The following is a 14244-nucleotide window of genomic DNA, read 5'->3' on the forward strand; positions in this document are numbered from 1 at the left end:
TGGTTGATTATTAAAATATAATAATAATAATAATAATAATAATTATTATTATTATTATTATTATTATTATTGTTGTTGTTGTTGTTATTATTATTATCATTATTATTATTATTATTATTATTATTATTATTATTATTATTATGTCAGATATGCTGTACAGCCAAATAATGACTTCAACTCCCAGGGTTCTCTGTCTGAGGAGCAACGTGAGCTCTGCAACATGATTTGTTTTCTCTCAGAGGCGCTCGAGCAGAGCAGAACAGGTGTCTGTGGGCGACAGGAGCAGCTCTGTCAGCGGGACACGGGTCTGTACCTGCTAACAAACAGACGGTTTACTCGCATTCAGTAAGTGCGTAACCCAGAACACTCCAAACTGGTTTCCTCACCACTAAGCTTTTGTATCTCTGTTTAGCTTTGCACGCGTTGAAAATAACTGTCAGAGATGTTTTGAATGCTTAACATTACAACGTGTCAACAAAATGAAAAATAGCACTTGTCATGCGGTTTTACATTTGAAATTGCGTTAAACCCTTATTAAATTGAGTTAAAAGCGCGCACATGAGAGGTGCGCTCTCTTGCTGAGATAATCTGATTAGGATTTAATTTGTAGTCCAGAAACGCTTCAGTGTAGTGTGTGCTCTGTAGAGCTATGCATTTTAAATGTTCACCGTATAAAATGTGACCTTCCTCATTTAAACTTTACAGTGACTATAACTGTAATACAGTTTGCCTTATTTAACGGCCATATAAAATTAAGCACTTTTTATTATTGAAGTAGAAGTTTAGCAACCATGATTTTGTGTGTGTGTATTAGGGTTAGTTGTGCATTGTGTGTGTGTGTATTAGGGTTAGTTGTGTATTGTGTGTGTGTATTTGGCTTTGTGTGTATTGATTACCATTTGTATAATTACAGATTTACAACAAATAACATAGTTGAATTATGGCTAATATAGCAGGATTATGTTTAATGTGTGGTTAAACTACACTTAAAAAATATTAATTTGAATTTACTGAATATTTTTTGGGTGAGTGGTAGAAAACAATTTATTTGGATTTTAAGTTGAAGTTCAAATTAAGTTGAACATTGATAACTTTAATTCGTTTAAGTTGAGCCCATATAAAATATTTTGCAACTACTTAACTTAAAAACATTGAGTAAATTCAATGAATAATTTTTTTAATGTACAACATTGTTTTAAATTGTAAAACCATGATTAATTTTTAAGCTTAGCACTGCTGTTTCAATTAATCATGTTACTGTATGTTTAATATTTGTATTGGCATATGAATTCTTACCAAAGGATATCAATTCAACTTTCAGCTGAAGTTATGGGGACAAGGAAAGTTCTGGTGACAGGTTGCTCCTCTGGAATTGGGTTGGCGGTGGCTGTCCGTCTGGCCAAAGATGAATTAAGGCGCTTCAAGGGTAACTAATAGTATTGAATAATGAATGTTTGTCATTATTTTATGTGTAAGGTTAGGTATTGTAATTTTATTACGTCCACTTATTCAAAACCTCATTAATGTAATAAACCAATCAAATAGATGTAACAGTGCATTTAGGCATGTAGACATGATCTGCTGATAATCTTTTAAAATGTCTTAATGGAACAGGATTTTTTTTCTTACATTTTTAATAATTTTGGGCAAAAGAGAAAAGTTAAACTTCATTTAGGAAATATTTGAAAAAGAAAAAAAATCACAGGAGGGCTAATACTTTTGACTTCAACTTTATATGCATTACTAAATGATAATAATAATTATATACTGTAATAATGTTATTTTAAGTGTTTCTATTGATTGTGAGTTAGTTGTGGCCACCATGAGGGATCTGGACAGGAGAGAAGCCCTGGAGAGAGCAGCTGGAGAAACGCTTAACAGATCTCTGGAGATCCGGCAGCTCGACGCCACCTGTGAGGACTCCATCAGAGACTGTGTGAACAGCCTGCCAGATCGACAGGTGGATGTGTTAGGTGAAACTGATCGTTTTGAACATACTTGTTTATCTGAAAAACAATGCTAATGTCAGATATGCTTTGAAAATGTGCATTGCGTGCTGAAACATCTGTCTTTATTTTGGTTCTTTTAACCCGGCCAATGCCAGTTTAGCTAATTATATTTCAGCGCCTCAGTTTCTCTTGGTGGAAAACCACATATTTCATTCATTCAGTCAGGAAGACACTCAAAGCATGCATCCATGAACAAAATGAGACCTCTAGTGGACAGTAGCAGACCCCAAAATGAGATGCAGATTTAGAGTTCCACATAAAGTTTTTAGTTAGTAAATACTACAAATATTACGAGCGTAAACATTAAGTGAGCAGGTTACATTGTAACCCTGTGTCCTAACAACACGCTAAGTAACAACGTTTGAAGTGATAAACAATTGGGCTGTTTGCACCAGATGAAACGGACAGAAAATTAAATGCAGCCATTCAGAAGCACAAAATAGCGCACTTACTGCATTCCAACAAAATGATAAAGTTTATAATCTAAATAATACATATTAAACCTCAAGCATTATTAAATGTACATGCTAAATCACTGTGTTGGTTTTAGTCACAGTACTAATTGTCAATTTTTTTATTTAATTTTCAAGATCTGAGGTGAACTATTTGCTGCTGCTTTCAGTATATGGCAATAAATGTCATGTAAAACGACATTAAAACTCACATTATTAGCATTTAACACCCAATTATGCACATGAGGTGTACCTGAGCTGATCATTTTCATGGTTTTTTGTTGTTCAGCTGCAAATAATGGAAACCATTTTTATAGGGGTGTAACGATACACTCAGCTCACGATACGATGTGTTTCACGATTTAATGTTCACGATTCGATATGTATCACGATATTTGGAATAAAAATTGAAAATTAAACTGAAATGCAAATTTTACCAAGTAAACTATTTTTAATGTATTTCTTTTGTTTCAACTTGTTAAACTGAACGTTCTTTAAGAAAATAAATTAAACAGGCCTGTCTCTGGAAAATAAAACAATTTAAAAACTTCTTTAAAAATATTATTGAAATGAATTAAGGAACAATTTAAGTAAAGGTGCAAAAAAAAGCTTTCTATTCAATTGAATTTAACAGTAAGAGCTTAAGGCTTTGCTTGGTCACTTGCGTTTTTTGTGTGTGCAAAAAAAAATCCACATTTCCAGGTATTTAATTCATATTTAATTAAATTCATTTAGAGATATCTCTAATTACAATTGTGACTAGTCAAAACTCATTTAGAGATATCTGCAAATATTTTTCAATGGAAGTCAATGGAGGAATATGACTAGTCATATTATATTTGCAGATATCTCCAATCTGATTTCGTACTAGTACAATTGTAATTGCAAATATCTCTAATTGTCATTCTGACTAGTCGAATTATATTTATGACTAGTCAAAATATAATTAGAGATATCTCTAAATATATTTATGGATAGTCAGAACAAAGTTTTAAATGCTAAAACGGCTTGCCATACGCGCGCGTCTATCATATTCCGCCCTCTGTAGTAACAGCTCACGGTCAGCTCACGTCATGTGTGATTTTGCGGCCGCAAATACATCATTATATGAAGACAGAATGATATTTTAGGTTGAATTGTACCTTATAAATACAGTATGTGACTCTTTCAACACCATCAGGAGGTATCCATGTCTCTGTGCAAAGTATGTAAATCACTTTGAAGACTTTAAAACTTAAGATGTTTGACCCAGTATGCGTGTCAAAAAGCGGACGAGTCTAAAGCAATGGTTGTACAACCGAAATGTTGCCAGACGTCTGATTTTGAGAGGATGGGCCATCCTCTATTTCAGCTCCACTCATTTTGGTCTGCTAACTTTACTGCTGCTTCAATCTGAACTCACGTGCAACAGCAGGTGGAACGTAGCTCACGTGCAAACAGCTCAACTAATAAGAGAAAACGGACGTCGTATCATAATGAAATCGTCATAACGCCACGATGCTTATTGTGACATTTTTGCATCGCAATTAATCGTACAATGATAAATTGTTACACCCCTAATTTTTTATATATCAATTTCAGGTGTTATTTAGAACAAAAACTCCTTTAAAATGGAAAATGTTTCTATTATCGCGTGTTGTTGCTTTTATTTAGAACACGATTTTAATCGGCCTTTAGGCTCAATAGTCAGACTCGCTGTTGGTTGTCAATCTGACAACCCGCACTTGCATTTGTTTTGATCCAGGAATGCAATACCTAGTTCAACCACTGGGTGTCAAACTTACATGCTGCCACAGGTTCGAAACTTTATTTTGACAAAATATAGAGATTATACGGGAGGATTCCGTATTTCCCCAGTTGAATCACTTCTTGCCATTGAGAAGCAGGTCAAATGTATCACACGGTGTGTCTATAACATCCTTTGTAATATTAAAACTGAGAACCTTGACTCACGTAAGTGTAAATGGGAAGCTGATCTGGATAGTGTAATTGACAATGATTTCTGGTTGGATCTGTGTAGCAACCCTCTGGTGTGTAAGTCTCAAATTCTGCCTGGGAAGGACAATTTAAAATTTTACATATACTGTTTATTACACCTGAGGTTAGACATAAAATGAATCCAGATCTGTCTGAGCTGTGTGTGAAATGTAAATTAGACATTGGAACTTTCTATCTTTGTATGTGGATTTGTCCTCATATACAGCAGTTTTGGGACTAGATTAGACTACATCTCGACGCCATATTTAAATGTACATTTCGACTGGGACCAAAGACTTGCTTACTGGGCCTCAATGATGATAAACCTTATAATTTTCGGAACAGGGACCTACTACGTATTTTGATTTACTTTGCTCGGAAATGTAACCTTGTAAAATGGATTAATGAAGAACCACCCTGTTCAAACCAATGGCTGCTTGCAGTCTGCATCATAATTTCACTTGAGGCTTTCTCCACAGCTATGAAGAACAAATCTTTTCTATTTTATCGGACCTGGGACTCTTTCTTTGATTATCTAAGAACCTTTAAGTCTCTAAGAATAAAAGTTGTCTGTTAAACTCAGCCTGGACAAAAGAAATGTAATTTGCCTTTTTGCAATGTAATATTGTATTTTTTTTGTCATTATTATTTTTATTATTATTAGTGTTATTAGTATTTACTTGTTGTTTATTTAATTACAATTTAATTTTATTTACTATTATTTTTATTTTATTTTTCATTTTTTCCTGTGGGGTATAGAACTCAAATTACATGTATGATAGATACTATCTTTTCTGACATCTTTTTGCACTAAAAATGTAAAAAATATATATATATTTGGAAAAAATAAAACTTATCAATAAAAAGAAAACTCACATATTGCACTTTTAAGGATTTATGTGGAAGGTGTAGGACCAAGAAAAGTTTGTCCGTTCAAAATGTTTGGTCCAAACAATATGATTGGATATCCTATTTGCCTGTCAAAGTTTTTAAATATTATACTACAGGCCCGTAGCCAGCCTGGTAAAAGGGGTGTTTCTTTTGCAGTCATTCACCTCATTCTTTATTTAATTAGTTTAAATAGGTTGCATTTTAGTAACATTTTAAGCATTAGTTTTTTGGTGGATAAGCTGGTTGACTGGTCATCATAACTACACTTTGATGAACCAAAAACATTTTTTAAAGATTTAAAATGAAGAAATATGAGAATAATACTTAATTTTAATTACAAATTTACATCATATGTCATTAGAAAAAAATAGGAATCTGTTAAAGTTTTAAATTAAAAACTAGCATATCGTGATTTAAATATTCATTCATTCATTTTCTTGTCAGCTTAATCCCTTTATTTATCCGGAATGAACCGCCAACTTATCCAGCAAGTTTTTATGCAGCAGATGCCATTCCAAGCACAACCCATCTCTGGGAAACATCCGCACACACATTCACATTCACACACACACTCATACACTACGGACAATTTAGCCAACCCAATTCACCTGTACTGCACCCGGAGGAAACCCACGCGAAGGCAGGGAGAACATGCAAACTCCACACAGAAACGCCAACTGAGCCGAGGTTCGATCCAGCGACCTTCTTGCTGTGAGGCGACAGCACTACCTACTGCGCAACTGCCTAGCCCGTGATATAAATATCATTAATTAAAATAACAAACTGGCCAGCACATTCAGTTTTCCTCAGTCACTGAAGCGACAGCCAACAAAGCATTATACTTGGTGTTAAAGCCTTCTTCGATTGGTTATTTTCACAACTTATGATGACATAGCAGTCAAAATAGGACAAATGAGCTCATGTATGGGACAAATTTTTGACCTTTGTCAGTGAGGGGTGGGTCTTTCAAAACAACCAAACACCCCCTGCGTACAAGCCTGTATTATCACATACAATTCAGAAAGAGCTTTAGACAGTGAAAAACAGCAAGCATTAAGAACCAACCTTCTTTTTACAGTTGGGTATTGTAATTACTGTACTAAAATATTTTTCTCTCTAGTGAATGTAATGTGATGTATTGTAGTGATGTTATCTAGTGTGTGTTCATGCGTTCAGGATTAGTGGCTTTGGTTGATGAATTTCTGTAAAATGTGAAATGGGTCATAACAGAAATTGATTTTAGTAGACATTAGACTATTTGTGTAATCACTTGTAGCACCATTCTTACAATTTAGAGTATGAGATATGCACTTGACAGCCTATTTTCACAGGATTTAGAGTTCGTGGTTCCTAATTACGGACTTTAACTATTTTAAAGTATTAAATAAGATTAATATTGTATGCATCTCCTTCTTGCTTAACTCTGTGTACACCCTCCTGTCACCATCTCATTTGCACATGTGGGGGTTGAGAGACGACCCATACTCCAAGCTATGTGGCAAAAAGGTCAGGGTGTAAAACGACTTTAACCCAGGGTTGACATAGGTGGCGTCATGACAAGGAGCTCTTGATCCTTGCTGATTCAATTGAGCAGGAGAGGCGCAAGACGAAGCATGGCAGTATAGATAAGGAAACCATCAGTTTTATCAAGAAGGGGGCAAGGCCTGGAGCTCGCAGCTTGGGCAGTAGCTAATTCATGCTGGCTACAAGCCACGGGCGATTGGGAATTGAGAGTTGAAGTTGTAAGAAAACTGCAGTTCCCAGAAGTGGTTCATACAGCTCTTCGTCCAGATATTGTCTTAAGGTCAGACAAAGACTAAAATGATTTTAATAGAGCTGACTGTGAGGGTTGTGAAGAGGCTCGTGAGAGGAAGGCCTTAAAGTACACACCATTAATTCAGGAGTGGAAAAACAAAGGTTGGCAGGCATGGCTGTTTTCTGTGGAGGTAGGGTGCAGAGGCTTTCCTGCAAAGTCAGAATGGCGACTGATGACAGCTTTAGGCATGGAGGAGAAAAGCAAGAAACATGCTGCTCGCAGGATGGGACAAGATGCAGAACAAGCTTCATACTGTCTATGGAGTAAGAGAGAGGAGAAGAGCTGGAAGCCATGAGTAGATGGGCAGTGGCTTGGCTACCACTGCCGACCCTCCAGCTGGAGAGTGTTGTGGTAAGGGTCAAAACACTCAGGGAAGGTTGGAAACCACCTGATGACATCTACTTGTGGCAGAAAGCTATGGTTACATAATAGAGTAATCGAAGGAAGCAGCAAAAAGGTGTATGTCGCAATGTAAGATAATATAAATAGATAATAAAATAGTACAAGATAATAGTGTACTAATTATATATTTTCACACTTGTGTCAAATTTACTTTGGGATGCTTAAGCACTGTTATAGAGACATAATTTTTTTTTCTTATGTCATTTTAAGTTTATATGATTCCCTTTTATCTGCAACCAAACAGGTCAGGATAACATTGATTTGTGCTTAATTGAATTAAACCCTCAACAAAAGACATTTTACAAAATATCTTCATGTTCGACAAAGACACATAAATGATTGAAATTGCATGGAAGTGTGAAAAATGTTTCCTCCCCATTTTTGGTTGAAATGTACTTTTAAACGTATGTAATTTGAATATTCTCTGACATCGTGTTTGATTGTTTTGTAGTGAATAATGCCGGTGTGGGTATGATTGGTCCTTTGGAGTGTCAGAGTATGAGCTCAATGCAGGATCTCTTCAATACGAATTTCTTTGGTCTGGTGAGACTGGTCAAAGAGCTGCTGCCCCAAATGAAGAAGCGTCAGAGTGGACACATCATAGTGATGAGCAGCGTTCTGGGCATACAGGGTAAAAAAAAAAAAAAACACAGCTAATTTATTAGAAGCCGCAAAAAATAGTTGAATACTGAAAATTTTTCCTTCCCCATGCAGGGCTACTCTTCAATGATTTGTATGCTGCTTCCAAATTTGCTGTAGAAGGATTTTGTGAGAGTCTTGCTTTACAAGCTATGAAGTTCAATGTCAAGTGAGTTCATAATACATATAAATAATTCACTGATTTAAAGGAATGGTTCACACAAAAATAAAAATTATTTTACAATTTACACACCCTTTACTTATTTAAAATCTACTTTGTTGGTTTGTTCGTCTGTCCGTCTGTCCGTTTGTTCGTTCACTTTCTTTCAGCTTAGTACCTTATTTAGAATTCACCAAGCAGAATGAACCACCAACTATTCTGGCATGTTTAACTACCGAGCCACAATGCCAACCAAACCATTTCAAAGTTTCGCTTTTCTGTTGACCCTAAAAGACAATATTCTGAATTGTTTTTCCTACTATGGAAGTCAATGGGTGACAGATCAGCAAGCATTATTTAAAATAAGAAAGAAAGAAAGAAAGAAAGAAAGAAAGAAAGAAAGAAAGAAAGAACTCAAAAGGTATAAAACCACTGGAGGGAGAATAAATTATGAGGTAAAGTAAATTTTTGTGTGAAGTATCCCTTTAAGTGCTGGGTTATCATTTGACATCACACTTCAGCCTGGGTTACTGTTATTCTAAACCATGCATTTAACCACATTTTACTCTTATTTCCATCTCTTATGTACAATAAAAGTGTAAACTTAATGATATTTTAGATTAGATTTTTTAAAGCATATTCAATTAAATTCAATTCATCTTTATTGCTATTGCTTCATTCATCTTTATTGTAAGCTTTATTGCTTAAAATGTAGATTGTGGCAAAGCAGCTTAACATAGAAGTTCTAGTAAATTGAAACTGTCAGTCCAGTTTTTAGAGTTGAAGTTCAGTTTAGTTCAGTTCAGTGTAGTTTAACTTTCACTGTTGAAAGTCCAAACACTGATGAGCAAACCCATCGATGCGCAGCTCCACAAGTCCCAAAACCAAGCAAGCCAGTGGCAACAATCACATCAATTACTGTAGCATATTGACTCAAAAAGCAAAGAGAGTTAAATTTTTTTTACATAAAAAATGCATTAAAAACTACATTACACATCAAATATAAAAAACTAATAATTACTTATTTTTAGTAAAAAAAAAAAAAGTAAGAATATTCTAAATCAAAGTGTTTTTTATAGAATAAATTTAAAAGCGAGTCAATAGATAATTAATAATTACTACTGCTTTTATGTGAACATCATGTAATCACTTAATCTATAAAATTGTACCTGTAATCTGATTATGAGCATTGTAATATTCCATATTTTATAATTAAGTGTATTGATTTTTCAGACTCATAGCCAGCCTAGTGAAAGGAGTGGTTCTTTTTTTCCTCTAAAAACTGGACATTTCTGCAGTTATTCGCCTCATTTTCTATTAAATTTTGAGTTTTAGATACTGCATTTTAGTGACATTTAAACACAATTTATAGCTGCTTTAGTCATCATTACCACACTTTCTGATGTAAATATGGATAAGTACTTTAAAATTCAAATTTATCACATATTATATCATTTAAAAAAAAGAGAAAAAGTTGTTAAAGTTTTAAATGAAAAATAGTAGCCTATTGTCATTTATTTGGCAATTATTATTATTAATATTATTATTATTGCTATTATTATTATTAATAATTATAATACAATTAATAACAACAACAACAACAATAATAATAATAATAATAATAATAATAATAATAATAATAATAATAATAACAAACTGACAACGAAATGTTTTATTTTACCAAAATGTTTTGGGCAAACATTTTTTCTAACTAAAATACAAATTAAAATAGTTTTGAGCAAAAAAAGTTAGCAAAAGGTCTGCTGTATCAATATGATACATAATAATTTTATAAAAACATGTAAATTTTATAAAAATAGATCTTAAAAGAAGTATTATTAAACATTTCAGTTCTAAAAAAGGTGAATATTCTGACTGTTTGTTCTTGTGTCAGTTTTAACAGGGTTAAGAATCGTTATAATCAAGTATATTTAATTCATATAGAGGAAATTCTTCATCCAAATAATATTTTCAATTTTATTTGAAATCTATTGATGTCTGTACTAACATAAACAAACATTTTGTGTAATCCCTCTTATTTTGGCAAAATAATTAATAACAAATAATAATAAATAAATAAAGAACATTTTTTCAGATTATTCTCATAACTTTTGACCTCAACTGTAGTGTATGTATGATTTGACAGTTTGTTTTGATAAAAATTTGTTTTTTAAATCTAAACAGTTACATCTACATGAACACTTGGCTGTGTGACTGCATGTTATTGTTTTAAATGATTTGGAATTAAACGTGTGTGTCAACGTATGTAACTCAGAATATAATTTTTTATTTAATAAAATACAATATTATACTGGTTAAAAATGCAAAATAAACATTTTTAACAAAACATATTTATTATTTTTTATTATTCAATCTTTTAATAAGGATATAAAAAAGATTTTAAAAAATAGTTTTGGCACAATGGCGCCCCCCCATGTGTGGCGTCCCTATGTGCCGTGTGTACTGCATACCCTCTTTTTGCACCCCTGTCAGTAGTGAAAGGTGACTTTATCTTGCACAGCTGGATGATGGACTAAAAAACTGTTGTTTGTATTGGTTAAAACTGGTTAGCTGAAGTCACGCCGAAGGGCCAGTCAACAAAAGATTCTACTTGGTCTTAAAGCCTTTTTTGATGAGTTATTCACAATTTACGGTGGCATTGCAGTCAAAATAAGACATATGCTCTCCTGTATGGGACAAATTCTGGACCTTTGTCAGTGAAGACGTGGGTCTTTCAAACTTCGCAAACCCCCCTGGCTGCAGGTCTGTTTTAGGAATCTGTTTACATGATACAAATTACAGTAATAGTTTGCAATAAGGTTGTTTTAGTTAATGTATTTTCTAACATGAACAAACAGTGGGCAATAAATAGAATACTGTGTTTATTCATTCTTTGTTAACGTTTGTTAATGCATAAAGTTGTTGAATGTTAGTTTGTTAACTCGTTGTGCTTTTACTAATGTCAACAAGCTCAAATTTGGATTAATAATTGTTGAACTATTGTTAATAAATGCTGTACAAGTATTGTTCAGTATTAGTTCATATTAGAAAATTCTTTAACTAATGAAAAATTATAGTAAAGTGTGATAAATGACATCATATTATAAAACATTTGCTTATAATGATGCTATAATTTCAATTAAATAGGGTCTATGTTTTATTTGAACATCCCCCTCCTGACCAGCACCCTCTTCACCACACACACTCTCTCATAGCAGCATAGTATAGACTCAAAACTTCATTAGACCAAAACTACTGTTTACATAATGTACATCAATCTTACACCACTATTCGTGAATTTAGGGCTGGAGATTACTTTTGGGCAGTGTTAATATGTTTCTTTAATTTGCAATAAAGTTTCATATTCTGTTATATATTTAAAACCATGCATGCGCTGTAATCTTGGCTTATATGCAGCACATCTCCTGCAGGATGACTTTAGTGGAGCCTGGCCCAGTTGTAACTGAGTTTGAGAGGAAAGTATATGAAGAGGCAGAGACGATGGATCTGTCTGAGACCGATGAGGAGACAGCTCAAATCTTCCGACAGATCTACCTGCCATATTCACGCAGAGTTTTTCATTCAATCGGACAGACGCCTGAGGAGGTTGCAGAGGTAGGAGTGCACTGCAAATGGGTTGTTTTTTGATCATTATGAGTCCCTATTTAAATAAGTAACATAAAACTGTCTTTTCTGTCTCACAGCAAACTACCCGGCTGATTTTGTCTAAGAATCCTCCATTTCGTCATCAGACCAATCGTTTGTACATGCCACTGACTGCCATGAAACATGCTGATCCAACCGGACGACTACCCATAGATGCGTTTTATAAAATGATCTTCCACCATGACCGCATCTTCAGTGCTAGTTTAAATATTATGCGCATACTTAACAGAAAAATGGGTAAAAGTGCTGCCTAAAACACACTTTGGGCCCTATCATACACCTGGCGCAATGTGGCGCAAGGCGTGATGCAATTGTTATTTGCTAGTTTCAGCTTGGCGCAAGAGTCGCTTTGACGTTTTGCGCCAAGCTGTTCAAATAGCAAATGTATTTGCGCTCATATGTGCGCCCATAGGCGTTTTGGTCTAAAAAGGAAGGCGTTCTGAGGCACATTGCTGGCATGTTGCTATTTTGAGAAACTATAATAGATTTTTCAATAGACCAAAACAAAGCCGGTCTATTGTCCAGTACAGAGCGCATTAGTTAAGCGCCTCGCTTACACTGCTTAAAACACACACGATGCAAATATCTTTACATATGAAAAAGAATTAAAATATTAAGGATATATAGGATATAATAAAGATAGGATATGAATATAAAGGATTAAAATATTACAAAACATATTATTTTCTAGCCTACATAAATATAAAAACCACCATAACAATTTGCTTTTGTACAATGTTATTATTATTAGCAGTATTATTTATTATATCCATTTTTCTATTTGTTTTATTACAACAAGCCTAGATTTGCCCACCTGTCAGGTTTCAGACCATATGGGGCACTGCATGTGTATTACGATATAACTTCATTTATTCGTTTGCTGGAAATTAGAATTTAATTTAGAAAGTTTTCAAACAAATATTTGCGCTTAACAAACAAAATTCATTATTTATAGGATAATGGATGTCTGTGCGTACAAGGTTTCCCTATCCACGGGAGCTAAAATAAAAAGTAGATAGTGGAGGCTTATCTCTCATTCTTGCGCTGCAGATGCAATTTTTAACAGTTTTATTGCTAGTGACATGTTCAGTTTTTCCACTTACAAAGTCGTCATGTAAATAGCAAATGGCTATGGCGCGACGCAACTGGCTCTTAAAGGGAATGGGAGATGACACTCTGATTGGTTTATTTTCAAAACGCACCTATAACTCATTAAGAAAATAAGCTTAACCCTGTTAGACCATGCGCAAGGGCACAAAGCGGATTTTTACTTCTTAAATTAGCAAAAGTGGATTCTGACACGCCCTGAAAGCGTTTGCGGCCTGCGGTTTGCACTTTGCACATGGATCGTCAAAATAGAGCCCTGAGAGTCTGAGCAAAGAGCTTTCACATTCATGAAGTCTTGTTAATGACACCTATGGCATTTCAGGGTCACACTTGCCCCAAAAGAAGGTGTCATTTGTGATATTTAGCCAATTTAAATAACTTACTCCCAGGGCTGTTTTATGTCGAAGTTGATATTTAGCTGCACCATATTCGTGTTTCATAACATCTAGTTTTTATTAGGTGAGTTGTTAGCTCAGTGCTCAACCTACAATCTGGAGGACCAGGACATATACACATACACTATCGACAATTTAGCTTCACCTGTAGTGCATGTCTACAAATGTGGGAAACCAAAGCACCCAGGGGAAACCCAGGCAAACATGGAGAGAGCATGCAAACTCCACACTGAAGTGCCAACAGGCCCAGCCAGGGCTCAAACCAGCTATTCTTGCTGTGGGGTGACAGCGCTACCCATCATGTCCCCGTGTCGCCGCAATGTAAATAATTACAAATAAAAAAAGTCTGAATTTTTTTGTACAAACAGTTTCCAAATATCCACCTTGTGTACTTTTGCAAAGTGTGTTTTAAAGTTTTTTCTTTCTTTGCAGTGAGTATTTTATAATGTTATTCCATCACCATTTTTGAATGAATGAATGAACTGCCAATTACACTGGCATATGTTCTACGCAGAGGATGCTCCTCCAGCAGCAACCCAGCATTAAGAGTACACTAAGGCAAGGCAAGGCAAGGCAAGTTTATTTATATAGCACATTTCATACACAGTGGCAATTCAAAGTGCTTTACATAAACAGCAATAAAAAAGACAAGTTTAGGAAAATAAAATGCAGACAATAAAAAATAATAAAAACAGATAAGAACAAATTAAAATGAGTTAAAATAGGTTAT

General features: G+C 34.4%; 1 protein-coding gene across 3 annotated transcripts; it reads left to right on the forward strand.

The window, feature by feature from the left end:
- Window positions 1-237: 237 nt before the first annotated feature.
- On the forward strand, window positions 238-14244 carry zmp:0000001048. Of its 3 annotated transcripts, none has more exons than XM_679384.7 (7): window positions 238-349; window positions 1322-1426; window positions 1812-1973; window positions 7999-8178; window positions 8262-8355; window positions 11778-11961; window positions 12051-14244. In XM_679384.7, exons 2-7 carry the CDS (start codon window positions 1330-1332, stop codon window positions 12264-12266), a joined length of 933 nt encoding a protein of 310 aa, XP_684476.2. In that variant the 5' UTR covers window positions 238-349; window positions 1322-1329; the 3' UTR covers window positions 12267-14244. The 3 variants fall into 3 exon arrangements, with proteins under 3 accessions (XP_684476.2, XP_005163825.2, XP_009298065.2); XM_005163768.6 differs by having other exon boundaries at window positions 238-345; XM_009299790.5 differs by lacking the exon at window positions 1812-1973 and having other exon boundaries at window positions 238-345.

Source organism: Danio rerio, chromosome 3 (assembly GCF_049306965.1).
Source record: "Danio rerio strain Tuebingen ecotype United States chromosome 3, GRCz12tu, whole genome shotgun sequence".
Classification (NCBI taxonomy): Eukaryota; Metazoa; Chordata; class Actinopteri; order Cypriniformes; family Danionidae; genus Danio; species Danio rerio.

Coding starts and splice junctions, on each gene's coding strand:
- zmp:0000001048 (XM_679384.7), top strand. CDS start 1,330: ATGGGGACAAGGAAAGTTCTGGTGACAGGTTGCTCCTCTGGAATTGGG. Junction 8,179..8,261: donor CAGCGTTCTGGGCATACAGG/GTAAAAAAAAAA, acceptor TTCCCCATGCAG/GGCTACTCTTCAATGATTTG. Junction 11,962..12,050: donor CGCCTGAGGAGGTTGCAGAG/GTAGGAGTGCAC, acceptor TCTGTCTCACAG/CAAACTACCCGGCTGATTTT.